The 17160-nt window shown below is 55.1% G+C and overlaps 1 protein-coding gene across 1 annotated transcript; it reads right to left on the reverse strand.

Annotated features, from left to right (window-relative positions):
* Window positions 1-92: 92 nt before the first annotated feature.
* Window positions 93-16962, reverse strand: asxl1 (ASXL transcriptional regulator 1). The gene is given in 14 exon segments (XM_086159361.1): window positions 93-1970; window positions 1972-2672; window positions 2674-3156; window positions 3233-4217; window positions 4303-4408; window positions 4600-4696; window positions 5525-5691; window positions 6409-6493; window positions 9292-9461; window positions 10126-10327; window positions 10837-10956; window positions 12999-13082; window positions 16212-16609; window positions 16838-16962. Coding segments are annotated over 13 exon segments (4650 nt in total). The 5' UTR covers window positions 16269-16609; window positions 16838-16962; the 3' UTR covers window positions 93-577.
* Window positions 16963-17160: the final 198 nt, after the last annotated feature.

Consider the following 17160-nt stretch of genomic DNA (forward strand, 5'->3'; position numbering starts at 1 on the left):
AGGTCCGAGGGACCGCCGACCCTCCGCTCGGTCCCGGTCTCGGTCCTGGTCCGTGTCGGTCGGTTTAAAGGTGACAAGGATTCAAGGACCCGTCCTGTCAATCATCACTTTATTTGTTCAGAGGAACTTCTCATGTCAGGGTACACACTGGGTGTGAAGGTGATGAGAAAACCACGCAAAACACAAATCACTACGTCATTTACTCAATTTAATGGTTAAAAAAATATTTCTTTTGCCCAAAAAGAAAACAAGTCCCTGTTTGCTGAGAAATCAAGAGACTAAATGATGACGATGAAGATGAAGATGATGATGATGATGGCCACCGAACGGAGACGGGTGGAGGAGATGAGGTAAATGTTTGAGGAGAGAAAACAAAAAAGGCACAATTTATGATCAATCATGCCCCAAATTCACAAGAATAATAATAATAATAATAATCATAACAATAATAATAATAATAATAATAATAGCAATAATATATCCATACAGTTAAAAAAATCTGAAGATTTTCAACAACAAAAAATACAGACCAATTATACTGTACACGCCTGCACGCCGCCGCGCCGCAGGTCTGCCACTATCTGACCACCAGGCAGGACACGCACAGTTTGGAGGGCCCGATGCAGTCGTCATGGCAGAAGGCACCGCAGCCCTGGCACATGATCATGGCTTTGAGACGGCACGAGCACTTGAGCGACACCTCCTCGGCGGCGCTGTCGGCGAAGGCCTGGATGCTGAGCGTGGCCTGGCCGGAGGAGAGGCGGGGCCGCAGCTGGAGCACGCTGTCCGCCATGCTGCGGGAGAAGCTGCCGTTGTCCACCACCGACACGTTGGCGGTGTAGCTAACTCCTCCCACGCCGCCGCCCTGCTTGGGGAGCTTCCCGTACAGGTGGTGAGACAGGGAGGAGACGGAGGAGGAGGCCGCGTGAGAACCCGACGAGTAAGGAGCTTTGCCGTGTTCGTTCTTGGCCATCCTGGCCAGAGTCATCTCCATGTTGAGCAGACCCTCCATGGCCCCTCCGCTGAGGTACCCGTCCACGCCGCTCCCCGGCTCCTTCTTGGGGACGCTCGTGGGCACGATGGACGGGGTCTTGGCCAGCGCCTGGCAGGAGGGCCTGGAGCCGGCCTCGTTCTTCACTCCCGGAGCGGGAGACGCTTGCTGCTGCTGCTGCTGCTGCTGCTGGGGGTGGGACAGCTGGGACGGCGGCGGGCGCCAGTTGATCTTCACAGACGGAACGGCCTCTGCGGGACAGGGGTCTGCGTGGGGCGGCGAGGGGCCGTTGGACAGCGTCCTGTGAGCCGGCTGAGTCCGGTCCAGAGCGGCCCCCTGAGACGGCTGGGGGCCGGGAGGCTCCCGGATCACTGCAAGCTCCGGCGTGGTCTGAAAGCCGGGGTCACATCTGCTCCTGGAGGAAGAGGAGCCGGAGGCGGAGGAGGATGAAGACGCGGGCAGAGAAGTGATCACGGGGACGGCCCCCAGGGCCTGAGGGGCCCCCAGAACCTGCGAGGCACCCAGAACCTGCGGGGCCTGGTGCTGGGGCGGAGCCGGAGCCTCCATCACGCAGGAAACGGGACAGCCCTTCGGAGACGCCCCGCTCTGGGCGGGGGGCCCGGGCTCGGGGCTCCTCCCCGACGGGGGCCTTCCCTGGGGCCCCGGCAGCCGGCTGATCTCCAGCCTGGTGCCGGAGTGCGCCGGCAGCACCTTCTCCAGAGGCAGGCTGCCCTGCAGCAGCTGCGTGACCAGCGGGTTGTTGGCCTCCACGCTGGACACCGGCCGGGCGGAGGGGCCGGGCCTCTTGGACGCGGCCCCCGCGGGGGGCCCGAGGGGGCCCTTGGACCGTCCGCACTCCTCGTCGGCGGAGCTCTGCCGGGGGAGCCGGCAGTAACTTCCGGGCTCCACTCGGACCACGTAGGCCGCGTCCCTGGGCGCCTGCGGGGGGCCGGACGCGTGAGGGGAGTGGTCCTGGGAGGGGAGCCTGCCGTGCTGGGGGGGGGGGCGCCCCGTTAAAGCAGGGCTGGATGACCGTCTGACCCTGGCGGCCGGACTGGGGGCCCTGGATGACCGGCTGCTGGCTGCAGATGACCTGCTGGCCGGTCCTGCGGGGGCCGGGCGGGGGGCCCCACTCGGAGTCGGGCCGCCGCCGCTCGTCCGCCTGGCCCTCGGTCTCGCAGTCCGAGGCCGTGTCCGTGGAGTCGCTGTGGGCGCCGGCCTCGTCCTCCTTCTCCGCCCTGTCCGCCGGGGGCGCCGGGGCCACTTTGGCCGAGGCCGAGGGGCAGCGGGGCTCCTGGGGGGCCGCGTGGTGGGAGCCGTGCTGGATGATGCCCCCCGGAGCCGCCTCCTTCCCGTGTTCGTTCTGCTGACAGGAGCCGGCCAGTTTCTGGGTGACGTCGACGCCCTGAGCCCCGAACCGAGGGAGCGAGTCGGGGATGGAGGTCGGGGCCAGGGGGGGCCTGGCGGGTCCCTGACCGGCGGCCCCCGGGGTGGCGGCCGCCTCCGGCGACGCGCTAGACCTGGCCGCCGGCGCCGCCCCGTGTTCAGATACGCCGTCGGCTTCCGAGGAGCAAGAGTGGTCTGGTTTCCCCGCCGGGCCGTTGGAGAGGTCGGTTCCGGCCGCCTCCTCGGCCTTGGGAGGGGGACTGGAGGTCCGCGGGGGCTCCGAAGGGCCCGAGGAGGGGGGGGGCCGACAAGGACGAGGAGGGCAGGCGAGTGGCCACCACGCTCACAGGCTGTAGTTGTGTTCCAGACGAATTAGTGTCTGCAGATGGTCCCTGCTCTTCCAGCCCACCACCTCCCCTTCTTCCACCTCCTCCTCCTCCTCCTCCTCCTCCTCCTCCTCCTCCTCCTCCTCCTCCTCCTCCGGGCTCGATAGGTCCTGGGTGCTCTCGCGCTCGTCGTCGGTTGTTGCTATCCGGTAGCCCAGCAGCAGGCCGCAGCCCAACCCCGGCCGGCCCGGACCCGTCGCCAGAGGCCGCAACAGCAGCAGCGGCCTCCCGCTGGGCGCGGGCTTGCTGGGCGCGGGCCTTGATGTCCGCCAGGGTGCGCGCCCCCCCCGTCCCCGAGCGCCGCGACCCTTCGCCGGGAGGCACAATCCGCGGGCAGATCTGGTAGGTGGAGTGGCCTTTGACCCAGGGAGGTTTGATTCTGGACAGTTGAATCTGACGGAGACAAAGCAGAGTGAGCCTGGGACGGCGGCCCGGAAGCGGCCGGCAGAACGGACGGCGGAGCTCTTACCCGGATTGGAGGCACCTTGGGCTCCTCGGTTGTCGGCTGCGGCTTCTCCGAATGGACACAGTCGATTGTGGTACGAAAGGACTGACGGTCGTTGAGCCGCGGCCTCTTTTCGGGGGAGCTGGAGAAGGCCGGCGTTTCGTCCGGCCTCCTCTTCTGCTCCTTGAGCTGGGAGCTGGGCGCGGGCGGGGTGGCCGGGCTGGCCGAGGGGCTGCTCTCCCGGCTGCTGGTGGCCGTGCCGCCCGTGACGGAGGTGACGACCGAGGCGGCGTCGTCCAGGGGGTCGGCGGCCACCGCCGCGCTGGACGAGGCGGACGACGACGACGACGAGGAGTCCAAGCCGGCGGTAAAAGCTCCCTGTCGGTCCGAGGGCGAGGACGGGGAGGACGAAGGCGAGGAGGCGGACGAGGAGGAGGACGAGGACGACGAAGGGGAGGACGTGGAGGCCAGGGCCGGCGCCGTCTCCTCCGTCAGGAGCCGGGCCGTGACTTGATGCTCCTCGTTGGCGCTGACGGAGGCGGGGCTGGGGACGGAGCTCGGGGTGGGGGTCGGGGCGGGGGCCGGCAGCAGGACGGGCTCGGGGGCCGGAGAGGACTTGGGCTCGGCGGCGGCGGCGGCGGCGGCGCTCTCCACGGGGATGTCCATGCCGCAGTCGGCCTGGAGCACCACCTCTCCCTGGACGACGGTGTTTTCGGACGCGGGGGAGCCCAGGGACACGGCGGAGGTGTCCTGGGAGGCGCTGTCCTCCGCCGCCTCCGCCGACGGCAGGGTCGCGGGCGCCGTCTTGCAGAGGGTCCGGCGGGCCCGCCGCCGCAGGTCGGCCCGGGTGCGTCTCCTGATGCGACCGTCTCTCCGACGCCGTCCCACGCTGCGGCGCTTGGGCGTGCCGGCGGTCACCACGGCGACGTCGCTGTCCAACACGCTGGTGGGAACGTCTCCGGCCTCCTTCATGGTGAGCTTGAGCGACTCCTCTCTCGTCAGTCCGGACCTGCGGGGACGGATCACGGATCAGCTCTCTGGGATCGGGTTTGACCGAAGCACGCGGAGGCGCGAGCGACCGAGTGCCTTCTTACTTCTGTCCGTGGTATTCTTCAAAGAACTTCTCCTTCCACGCCTCCACCTTCTTCTCCTTCTCCATCTCCTGTCGGAAACGCACTTGCATCTCGTGGGTGAACTCGCCTGTAAACGTCAAACGGGTGAAGTTTGTGAAGGAGCTCACGGAGGTGACCTTCACATCATTCCAGGAGTTTCACAAATAGCTCACAAAGACAAAGGTCAGCTGCACCTGACCTCAGGAATCAGGTGAACCTCCAAACACCAGCTCTTGTCATCCAGCAGGCACAGTGCAGCAGGACCTGTGGACCATTTACCTTCTGCTAGGCGCTCCTTCCAGCTCTGGGAGGCGTGGGTGAAGAATTCGTTGTTGAGGGCCGAGGTGCTGAGCCGGGCCATGCCGTCGGGTCCGATCTGCGTGGAGAGAAGAGGCGTACAGACACGGCTGATGAAGAAAGCAGGAGAACCACTGGACATCAGGTGTGCGTGTGTGTGTGTGTGTGTGTGTGTGTCTTCTGAACAATCTCAATGTCTATTCCAATCCATCCATCCTCCTTCATGAGTCGACACCGTCCACCTCGGAACAGACAAATCCTTTTCAAGTAATATTTCATTGGTTATTATGAAATATCTAAATATCTCTTGTGAATTTAAATGTGATATTTAATCAATATTTTTCAATTTTTATGGGGTTTGGCATCATGGTGTTGCAATATAAAGATGTCAAAGGGACCTTCTGGGCTCTAAGAGTTCCACGTGGGTTTCCTCGGCAGCCTCGCTAACCGCTCAAAGCCCCGCTGAGGAGTGACATCCACGCCATCAGCAGGTGAGGCGGGTGTGTATTTGCGGGAGCTCGGGGTCTTTGTGGACATAAAGCTCAACCCCTGCCAGGTGATCTCACTCCAAACATGAAGACAGATAAAGCTAAAGAGCACGCGCTCCGGTCGGACGGCGCACACTTCAGATGGGCTTGGTGCCTCCGGGCCGGAGAGGACGAGGTCAAACCGGACCTTGAGCAGCTCGGAGCCGGGAGCCGTGAAGGAACCAGACCCGTCGGAGCGAGAGCGATCCGCCCGTCCTGCAGAGCTCCACCGGGCGCTGCCGTCCGGCGCATCACAAAGGGCTGCTGTGAAACTCGAGCCGGCTGAGCTCCGCAGCTCTTCGTCCGAACCGCATCCAGCAGAAGCGGAGAAGGATTTGCCAAAGAGGGGTTTGTGATGCAGGAAGAGACATGAAGGTTACCTGGCGGTCCACCTCCGGCAGCAGCTGCAGCAGCTGCTGCTGGGAGGGAACGGGGAAGGCTGAGAAGGTCCGCACGTTGATGAGAGCCCGGATGTTGGTGTTGACCAAAATGGAGCCCGGCGTTTCAAAGTCCACGTCCACCCCTCCTCGACTCCTCTTCATGGGCCCTGTCGCAGCAGAAGAAGAAAACTCCTTTTACTCATCTGGAGGCTCATGGAGAAGCGGTTTCTCCACACAGCGGCTCCACCTGGTCCCAGGACACATGGTGGAGCATCATCTGAGCCCACCTCGACCGCAGCTGAAGGTCATCCTCTGGGATGAGCACACAGGATTAACCACGTTTCATCTGAGATATAGTTTACTCTTCAGAGTGCGGACCGTGGGGGACGTCAGCTGTGCTTCTTTTTCCTGGAGAACCCACCAGTCCTGCTGTTTACTCTCATTTCTTCCCACCCTGATCATCGGCTCTCACTCACTCCGTGTTACTAATTTGCACCAATGAACTCGAGTCTGAACCCGGGACACTGTGACCTTTGTTTCTGCCCCATCTGCTGGACATTCTGGAGGCACTCGACAGTGAAGACCCTATGAACACAAAGGGAGGTCCATCCAGCACTGGCAAGCAATGCCAACGCACGCACACACACACACACACACACAAACACTGCTATCTTCCAAGTCACAAAGCTAAGCTCGGCTGCAGCGTAGCCTCAGAGGTCTGACAAAGGCAGGCGTTCACGCGGTGCCTTCCGGCGCCGTTGCCTGGGATACGCGGTGCGGGCCGGTTGGGTTCGAGCCGCGGTCACCAGCTTCTGACTGCACTCCTACTGCTGTCTTCTAGGGAAAGGGCAGAGGTGTTACCGCCAAGACAGGGGGTGACCTACCTGAGGGCACGTGCTCGCCGTTGACCTTCAGCGGGGTGAGGACAACACGGGGCATCATGACTGACTTCTTCCTCTGCCTGCCGGACTGTAAACACACACAGCCAACAAGGTCAGCCGAAGAGCCGGCGGTCCTGCAGCTAAATCGGCATCAGGGACGAGGCGTCTCTCTGGAGATGAAGATGGAATGTTTAGGACGTGCTAGCCGACGTTCCTCACGGAGCTGACGCCACGTCCGTGAATCTCTGCAATGTGACGGACTCGTACATCCCGAGGCTGATGTTTCTGCAGGCACGGTTTTACAGCACAGTTAAAGCCCGGTGCAGAGGCCAGGTTAATGCTATGTAGCTGCCGTGTGTGTGTGTGTGTGTGTGTGTGTGTGAGTGAGTGTGATGGGCAGACAGGATAGACCGGGGGCTGGCAAACTTCTAGATTTTCAAACGGAGCAGCGGGGCCGGAGCGTTGGTAGACCAGGGAGCATCAAGTATAAATGTGTGTGATGTCCACACGGTTGAAGGATGGAGAGATTAAAGAAATGAACCACTGACCACTTTGGCAGCAGATCAACTAATAGAAGATATTGTTGAAGCTTCGGTTAGCGGCTAACCTCTTTCTTTAGATGAAAAATGGCACGCTAAACGCTGAACTCTATGGCAACACTTTCCCAACCTATGAGAAGGAGCCCCGAGGTCTCACTTCAGTTGACTATCATTTTGCAGTCGACTCTCTGGTGGAAAGCCAACGCTGGCCAATGAAAGGCAACGCTTTCTTTTCTTTGGTGAAGGTGACGGCGGGTGAGAGCAGGTCAAGAGGTGCTGCTCCTTCTGGTGGTACGAATGAACTTCCACAGGAAAAGAGGTGAAATATCTTGTGAAACAACATATATAGTCATCTGAAAAAGTTTGGGCACCCCTGATCATTTTCCTTTATAAATCATCGGTTGTTTGTCTCAGCAATTTCAGTTTAATATATCATATAGCAGACAAACACAGTGAAACTTGAGAAATGAAATGAGGTTTGTAGGATTTACAGAAAGTGTGCAATAATTACTTAAACAAAAGTAGGCAGGTGCATAAATTTGGGCACCCCACCAGAAAAATGACACCAATATTTAGTAGATCCTCCTTTTGCTAAAATAACAGCCTCTAAACGCTTCCTTTAGCTTCCAGTGAGGGTCTGGATTCTGGTTGAAGGTATCTTTGACCATTCTTCTTTACAAAACATCTCCAGTTCAGTTGATGGTTTCCGAGCATGGAAAGCCCGCTTTAAATCACACCACAGATTTTCAATAATATTCAGGTCTGGGGACTGAGACGGCCATTCCAGAACGTTGTACTTGTTCCTCTGCATGAATGCCTTAGTAGAATTTGAGCAGTGTTTAGGGTCGTTGTGTTGTTGAAGTATCCAGCCCCGGCGCAACTTCAACTTTGTCACTGATTCTTGAACATTGTTGGTAAGTATCTGCTGATACTGACTGGAATCCATGCGAACCTCAACTTTAACAAGGTTGCCCGTCCCTGCGCTGGCCACACAGCCCCACAGCATGATGGAACCACCACCATATTTTACTGTGGGTAGCAAGTGTTTTTCTTGGAATGCTGTGTTCTTCTTCCGCCATGCATACCGCCCCTTGTTATGTCCAAATAACTCAATTTTAGTTTCATCAGTTTCCACAGCACCTTATTCCAAAATGAAGCTGTCTTGTCCCAATTTGCTTTAGCATAACTAAAGCATAACTAGCACGACTCTGTTTGTGGCGTGTGCGCAGAAAAGGCTTCTGCCGCATTCCTCTCCCATACAGCATGTCCTTGTGCAAAGTGCGCCGAATAGTTGAACGATGCACAGTGACCCCGTCTGCAGCAAGATCATGTTGTAGGTCTTTGGAGCTGGTCTGTGGGTTGAGTTTGACTGTTCTCACCATCCTTCGCCTCTGCTTATCTGAGATTTTTCTTGTCCTGCCACTCCGGGCCTTAACTAGAACTGTGCCCGTGGTCTTCCATTTCCTCACTGTGTTTCTCACAGTGGAAACTGACAGCTGAAATCTCTGAGCTAGCTTTTTGTATCCTTCCCCTAAACCATGATGTTGGGCAATCTTTGTTTTCAGGTCATTTGACAGTTGTTTTGAGGCTCCCATGTTGCCACTCTTCAGAGAAGATGCAAAGAGGAGAGCAACTGGCCACATTAAATACCCTTTCTCATGATTGGCTTCACCAGTGTAGGTAGGTCAAGGGTCAATGAGCTTACCAGACTAATTTTGTGTTCAAATAATTAGTGCTAAAAGTATTCAAATCAATAAAACAACAAGGGTGTCCAAATTTATGCACCTACCTTCTTTTGTTGAAGTAGTTATTGCTCACTTTCCGTAAATCCTATAAACTTCATTTCACTTCTCAAATATCACCATGTTTGACTGCTATATGATATATTTAACTGAAATTGCTGAGACAAACAACCAATGATTTATAAAGGAAAATGATCAGGGGTGCCCAAACTTTTTCATACCACTGTGTGTGTATATATATATATGTAAAATACAGCTGTAACAGCCTTGCTTTCCACCTCTGGATTCAACAAACATGGAGTGAGCTACATGATGAAGGGATGAAGTGTGTGAGTGTCCCTGTATCCCCGTGGTTACCATCATCAACTCAAATACCGCCGCTTCTTTCCAGGCTTTGGAGATTGAGCTAACCGCCGGCCCTGCTGTTTGCAGCGCTGCTGATCTACTGGTGCTTCAAGGACTTCAGCTTCCAGGAGAAGGACCAAAACACACAGCAAATGAAGGGAGACGTACGCATCCGTAAGCACATCCCGCGAGGAGCAGGAAGAGCCTTCGGGGACGGGGGCTGCCAGAGCAGCGATTCTGTTCACCCCGCCGGTACTGACCTGTCTGGAACGGCTCAGTCTGGTCTGGGCATGCTGGACGTTCTGGGTCTGCTGTGCATCGCTGCGTCCCTGCTGGCCCGCTGCTCTGCTCAGCCGGGTTTGGGGCTGGTTGCTGGGAGCCTGAAGCTCCGTGGAGCAGGAAGCGCAGGATGAACTCTCATCCACCGAGGCTGCAAGCACACAAAGACACACTTCGAGTTACTCTGTGTCACACGCGCACACACACCCAGCAGAAATGCAAGTACTCCCTCCACATGTATACAACTGAAGTCAGGCGCAGACCAGGCCCTCCAGGAAATCACAATTCTACAGTACAAATAAAGACAATATTCAACTAAAAGCCAACTATTTCACTGGCTTGCCATGTTTTCAGATTCTTGGGCTCCCTCATAATATTGCATTGAAAGATGGTTCGATACCAGACGTTCTAGGTCTTTGTCTCACATGGGAACCCGATAAAGACGGGGAAACACCTTGTTCAGCATGGAAATACCTGCACCAGGCCCAGAAAACCCCTCCCCTAACACTTGCCCCAAAGGGGGCACTTTTCAGCGCTTCATTTGTACTTCTTGACCATAACAGGAAATGATCACTGACGGAGATCATCCCATCATAAAAATGGCCAGACGCAGTCCCAACCCCAGCCGGCGAACCACGCAGGGGAAGGAAGCCACCTGGAACCCCAGGTAGGTCCAGCGGGGCCGTGATACACAAACACAAATCGGCCCGCCTGAGCTTTGGGACATTCCCCCTTTTCGGTCTTCGTGAATGTTTTCCGGGAGGTGTGAAAACCAGACGGATTTTGGAATCAGATTGCGTCTTGCGCTGCCTTACCATCGTTATCGCCGCTGGCGGCCGCGGTGGTCTCCACCGAGTCGCAGCTCTCCTGCTCCGTGGTCTCCGTCGGGCCGACCGAAGCCACGGACGAGCCGGCCACCGGGTTGCTGCCGCCGGAGGCTGTGGTCGCACCGCCGCCCGAAACCTCTGCCGGCGTCTCCGACTCTGCCGTGGTCTTTGTCCACTGGAGGGCGTTCTTCTACACGCCATTAACAGCGAACACACACACAGGACCACACACAGCATGAGAGATCGAAGTCTTTCCAGTGACATGAACTTCTTCAATTACACGTCTTGTACATCCAACTCTTGACAAGTCTTTTATCGAAGTTTCTTCGACTGAGTTATTGTGTCACCGGCACATTCAAATATTGTGCAATGAAGGCTTTACAGATTACATGAGTTTAACATAGTGAAGAAAACAGGGTCAAAATAAGAAGTAGTTTGAAAGTGCGGTGTGCATGATGTCAGAGACACGGGTACGAAGGCCCTGCACGGGTACGAAGGCCCTGCACGCTGACCCCGGTGCCGCCAGAGCACAATGTGGCCATAGAGGTCAGGCGAGACCCAGCAGGAAGACAGTTCAATACAAACTGTTCATGATGGGCAGTTACTTGAAGGGTTTGAGGAGAAGCTCACAGGCCTGTCAGCTGAAGCAAGGACAGATGGACGGACGGACCAGGAGGGAAGCTGACAGCGCTCACGTACCTTCAGAGTGAAGAGGCTCATCCTTCCAGGAAGCTTAAAGAAGATGCTGTTCTTGACTCTGTCTCCTCGAACCTGGGAGTGCAGCATGGTGACCAGGCAGGCCAGAGGAGCCGTACCACTGCGGGCGGGGACACACACACACACACACACACACACACACACACACACACACACACACACACACACACACACACACACACACACACACACACACACACACACACACACACACACACACACACACACACACACACACACACACACACACACACACACACACACACACACACACGATTTGGTGAGGGAGGTCAGTGTCTGATGCAGAAAGGAGTGTATTGATAAAGATACAACTTTGCGTGGCTGGAAGCTAAAAGCAGAGGCCCACCTTAGCCCATCACTACTTTTTCAACAGTTTTCTAATTCTTCATCTGATTTCTAGACATTTCATGAGTCCTAACCTCAACACTGAGGGATATTCTTCAGGTCATTTGCTGTTTCTTAAGGTGACAAACTTTTCTTCCCCGTGATCTAATATGACCTTTTAGTGTGGCTTCCGAACGGTTCCAAGTCCTCTCATAACATGATGCAACCCAGATCGCCATGGGAACCGGTCTGGTCTCCATCAGGTTACCGAAGACATCCAGGAAGTGCTGACAACCTCCGCCCCTGACCAGGCCGTACGAGGCCAACGGTCGGTCAGGCACTGCGTGTGATCTGTGTCGTTGATGATCTTCTGAGGGGAACACACCACCTGACCCTCCCACACCTCAGAACACTGCTTGCACTGATGGTCGCCCAGCTGGGCTCCTGATGAGCTCTATGAGGACATGAAGCTCGTCTCCCTTGGATCCATCCAAAAACCCCAAAACCTCACCTGTACATTTCACCTGTACCCGGGCAATTTATGGCCCAGGGGCCCCATGGGGCCCTTTGGGGATCCTGTCCAGCCCACATGAGGTCCATCAGCACATGAATGAACAATATTTAATTCCCTTCATGTTCTACAAGTGTGTTGCTTTTCGGTTCTCATTGGTTTCAGCCCTCCGACACGTTCAGGTCTCTAATATGGCCCCACGTAAAAACTAATTGCCCAGCAATTTAGCTAATTACACAACGTCTAGGACCACACACACACACACACACACACACATCTTACCTCCTGTTGAGGGCGGCAGCAGCAGGTGGACAGGGCCATAGATGGGCAAATAAAAGATTGTTAGACACACAGATTAGGATGATTTGTGCTGTTTCTAGTGTATTCACAGCCATGTAAAAGTGAGAACAAATATTTGGTTTCAACATTGATTAGCTGCAGATAGACAATTCATCGCAGAACAACTTTTTCTTAATCCAAGCCAGAGGACAGAGGCGATGACGGTGTCGAAAAGTTTCCAGAGAGTGCAATTTTTAGACATTTGCATTTTCTCAACAGCTGGCCATGGAGGACCGCGGAGGCTGAAAAGTATTCACACGCCACTCCTGGAGCCGCCTATCTGGAGAGACATCACTGTTTCATTCAGTACTCAGCCAGGGTCCAGAGGAAGGTCAGGGATTTGGGAAATTATTCAATGGAAAAGGACAGACGTGAGAGCCGACCTCTTCAGACCTCATAAAAAAATGACTGATTGAGTGCAAACAGTCTGATAATCTTAATCCACAAGGCAAACATCTGGGATTGTGCCTTCTCTGCTCAACCACTGCTCTATTCTCAAGGTGGGAAGGGCCTCGTCTGGCTCTTCTCTGACTCCCTCCGTGGAGGCCAGAAGTCTTCAGGACACCGGAGGGGTCCAGTTGCTGTGACCAGATTAAATGAGCGCCGCGGCGTGCGTGACTTTGCAGACATAATGTACGATTCCCTCCTTTAGCAAGTTCAAGATGTTTTAGAATGAAGGACCGGCATGCCAAGGATTGTGGCAGACTCCTCCAGGACTGACTGGAGGAGGTGCGGTGGTTTGTGTAAATTGGGCCATTATGGAAGGTCCTTCTCAAAAACTAGGCTATTTTGCATCAGATGTTTTGTTTGAAAAGCAAGTGATTCGACATCTTCCTCCCATTCTTAAAGTTATTGAAAACGTTTCCTCAAGAGGTCTTTTGAGAAAATAAGGGGGAATTCAGCTCTAAATGCAGTGTGCAAGATTGTGTGTGTGTTTGTGTGTCTCTGACCGCATCTCCTTCAGCCCCTTGGTCTGGATGACGTGCAGGATTTGTTTCGGAGTCATGGGAGCATCTGAGAAGTTCTCCAAAACCTGCAACACAGAGAAGTTATTTGACTACAAAAAGAAACTTGGGTCTTAACGAGTGAAGACAACCGAGACAAGCAGAGAGGCCGAGCTCCATTCCAGCGCCGCAAAGGCACGATTGCACTTCTTGAATCATCAAACCTCAGGAAAATCCACCGGCCACTGAAGCCTCAGTAGTAAAGTAGAAGTATTTACTAACACCAAAACAATGTCGGCAGCATCCAAGTCCGGCAGCTGGCCCTCATAAGGGGGCCCGTGTGGAGCTGCAACCAGGGACAAAGACAGGGTTGGGCAAAGACACCAAAATGAGTCTGGCTATTAGCAAAGTTCAATTCTTTTTCCTAATTTGTTTCACCTCTGTGCGCTCGTTCACGGGTGTTACTGCTGCCGAAGACAACTGAATAGTCCGCTATGAACACACCATCCGTCCACACGAAGCTGCAACCGCTCTTTTGCCGAAGCAGATTCCTGGAATCATTTCACTGCCAGCTGATCGCTCCGGCCGTAAAAGAAAAAAAAACACCCACTGACACTTCTAGCAAATTCCTACTTCCTGTGAGTTTCTCCACATATCCGGTGCTATTGGCCCTTTCCGTCACAGCGCAGCTAACCTCGCGGGCTGCTTTCAGGTTCATGACAAACCTAGGAGTCCACATTCTCCAGACGGGCTCCCGGGTGAGACACCGCCGGACAGCTATCAGCGGATACGTAGCGATGCCAAGGAGGAAGCGGGTTGTTGTTCCGACGGTCTTCATCAGTGAGGGGCAAAAATCTTCTTATCCAGCGACATCGAGTCAAATACTGGGACAGGATGATGCACTGATACTACCAATACAGTTTGGCAACCCCATTCTTCCCTTTTCTGCTTTCGAGAGCACGCTTTATTTGAACATACAAGTATTGGTACTGGTCCGCCTTTTCTAAGACACCAGCATATTCATACATTTTGCTTCTCTCGGTTATATGCCGACGAAGACGAATACGCGAGAGTCTTGTCGGTGAGTAATTACCAATGGGTAATACTCATTGTCTGCACCGCTTGTCGTGCACCTGGGGTCACGGGGGAGGGGCTGGAGCTAATCCCAGCATGCCCTGGACATGAGGTGGAGTTTTACCTAAACCAGTCACCTATCCATCACCGGGTCAAGTATAGAGACAGCCGCTCTCTTCTTCACACCTATGGAAACCTAAGACCAGCGGTCCTCAACCCCTGGGCTGCCAACCGGTACCGGTCCGCACAAGAAACAATCCGTAATTTTTGTTGGATTTATTATCCGAATCTGAACAATCTTTATTTTGAGAAATCTTTTATTTTGAGAAATGACCAGAATTTCTCAGTTAAATCTCTTGTCACTTGAGTGCCAAAAACGTAATCCACAAGCTAGTAAAATGAGTAAAAAACAGACAACAGACGTAAAAGTTCTTTTCGAAGGGGAAAAGGTGGATCCACGCATTGGATTCACGTTTATTATTATAGTCGCAATCTACATGTACCGCGCAGCCCCACATCCCCTGGTCTGCAGTAAAACTGTGAAGCGTTGACCGGTCCACAGCGACAAAAAGGTTGGGGACCACTGCTTTAAAGACTTCATGAACCTCCAGTGTGTGACGGCACAGCGGGAGAGAGAGGCCAGAGAGAACCCGTGCAGACCCAGACAGAGAGAACATGCAAACCGTGGACATACGGGTAACGGTCGGTCGCTGAAGTCAATCCAGGAACCGGTGTGCACTTACTGCACACGTGGGTAACGCGTCCGGAGTCGGCCGGTCAAACTGTATTCATTGTTGGGTTAGATAGTCTGTTACCTAGCAATCAAAGCACTCAGTGCCCTGATATTTTGTTAGTGAACTGCCAGCAGGTAAGGTCTTACTGCCACCTGGACCCTGGAGTAGTAGAGTAGTAGGTGCGAATGCCTGCTCAGAGGGGAGCATGTTTGGGGAAATATGCAATGCAAAGGCTCTGAGCTGACGTGCAGAAGAGCAGAGCTGAGGAGAAACACAGCTGCACAGATCAACAGAAACCTCGCTCTTGAGCTTCATTTGCAAACGGCATACTTTTTTTTTTTTTAAAAAAAAAAGCAGAGTTCTTTCAAAAGACGAAGCCACGTGTAAGTGCTGCATCCTTTCAATGAATGGAAGGAACGGTTAAACACTCGTTCCTACGAACACACCGCAGACGAGGCCAAAGTTGTTCGCTGCGGTTCTCTGTTGAAAACTGGACATTTTGATTGTACTTGCCATGCCAGCAATGGTTTCATGTTGTGAAGCAGCTGGAGGAGAGGAAGGCAGGCCCTGTTCGGCCAGGCAAGTGCCTGGAGAACCAGCGCCGCTCAAGCGCAGAATAAAACCATAGCTATGCTGGACATACTTCACATTACTCGATGATCTTTATCATATTTTATTGGTCTTACAAATGAAGAGGATTCACCCCAGCACTGTGGCCACTTAGCCCGTTACCTACTTAAGGAGCATATTATCAGCGCAGACTTTAAGCCATCCTTGTTGACCACATTTGGTTGAGATTGTAAGAAAAGGCTCTGCATGCCTGCAGGTTTATTCCAGCAGGAGAGCTGAGGACGTGGGGCTAGTGACGCCAATTAGCAGCTAGCTGGGACCATGTTAGCGTCCACGACGGTCAACTAAACTAGCTACTCAGACAACAAGCGGGTCTGAAAATGATCGTTTTGAGTCTAATTTGAGGCAGCTTGTTGTCATACGGCGTCAGAACGCCCGTATGTGTCATCAATTTGATGTAAAAATCAACATTTGCGAAAAGTAGGTGGGTGAAATAGGCTCCGTCGCTAGCTATACACACCGCTGCCTAGCAAACAAAGAGCTCACAACACGGCAGCGGGCTGTTAGCATGCTAGCCGGAGCTAGCCTCCTGCGTAGCCCCACTTTCCGACCGCGGTCGGGGGCACACGCCGGGGAGGTGCGGGCTGCCCCGGCGGCTACAACCCGCCGCCCCGGCGTTACACCCGGCCTCCCCGGCGGCTACACCCGGCGGCCCGGTCCGGCCGGGCGACGTTTCCCAGCTAGCTGTTGTCATAGCGGGGACCGGGCTGGGGTCGGGGGTGTGGGGGGTGGGTGTCCAAACAACCCTCGTCGATAGAAGCGCGTCTCCCGGCGGCTTACCATCCGAGCCGCCTCCGCCCAGGTCCGCTCCTTCTTCCGCTTCTGTTTGTCCTTCATGTCCTCGGCTCCGGTTCCGCCGCTCGGTGCTCTCTGTCCGCCGGGCAGCCTCCAGACGCGGGCGCTGAGACGGGGAAAAACCGCTAACCTCCGACGCGTCCTTCTCGGCTCGGTTCGCCCCGAACGAAGCGTGTCTTGGGCTCCTGGAAGAAGCGGCTGCGGGCGGCGGGTGTCGGTTCGGACCGGGGGCCACTTCCTGCTGCTACACGAGCCGAACACGCATCGTCTGTGCGCGGTTCTCAGGCGGTGTGAGTGCGGTTGTGCGGGGCTGCTGCGGGGCTGCTGCGGGGCTGCTGTGCTGCGCTGCTCCGCTGCTGCTGCTGCTGCTGCAAGGCGAGCCTCTGGAATGTAACAAGCAGGTCAAAGGTCAAGCCCTCCGCAGGATTGCAACACAACTACGTCCGGCCCTTCCGGCGCGCACACGCACACGCACACTCAACGCCTGGGCCCACACTGCGTGCAGGGGGGTTCAGGAGCGACCCAATCACACAGGGGCCTGCACGATTCACACACCACACCAACGCATACAGAAACTGCATCCTTCTGTTCCAAACGTGGGCTTCTTTTACCTCTCACGGTGGATTCATATTGTGCCTGGAGCACTCTTCCTTTCCCTCGGAGTGTCTCCTGTCTCAGTGTTACTCTGATATCCTTCTGTTGGTGTTCCTTCACCACTTCGTTGGGTGGCGGTGTGTTTTGCGCTTGTGACGGGGTTTGCCTCTGAGCGGCTGCCGGAGGGGGGCGGTGTTACCGGTTGACAGGAAGTCAAAGATTCTTTAAAAGTTACGGCATTTATTCTGTCTCGTTTTTCCGCAGAAGGCCCCCCCCCAACACGGAGGACAAGCGGCGTCGCCGTTATTTGCACGGATCAGATCGGAACGGCGCAGTTTGT

The sequence above is a fragment of the Fistularia commersonii genome, chromosome 14 (genome assembly GCF_037954325.1).
Source record: "Fistularia commersonii isolate RoL2024-O1a breed Wild chromosome 14, RoL_Fcom_v1.0, whole genome shotgun sequence".
NCBI lineage: Eukaryota > Metazoa > Chordata > Actinopteri > Syngnathiformes > Fistulariidae > Fistularia > Fistularia commersonii.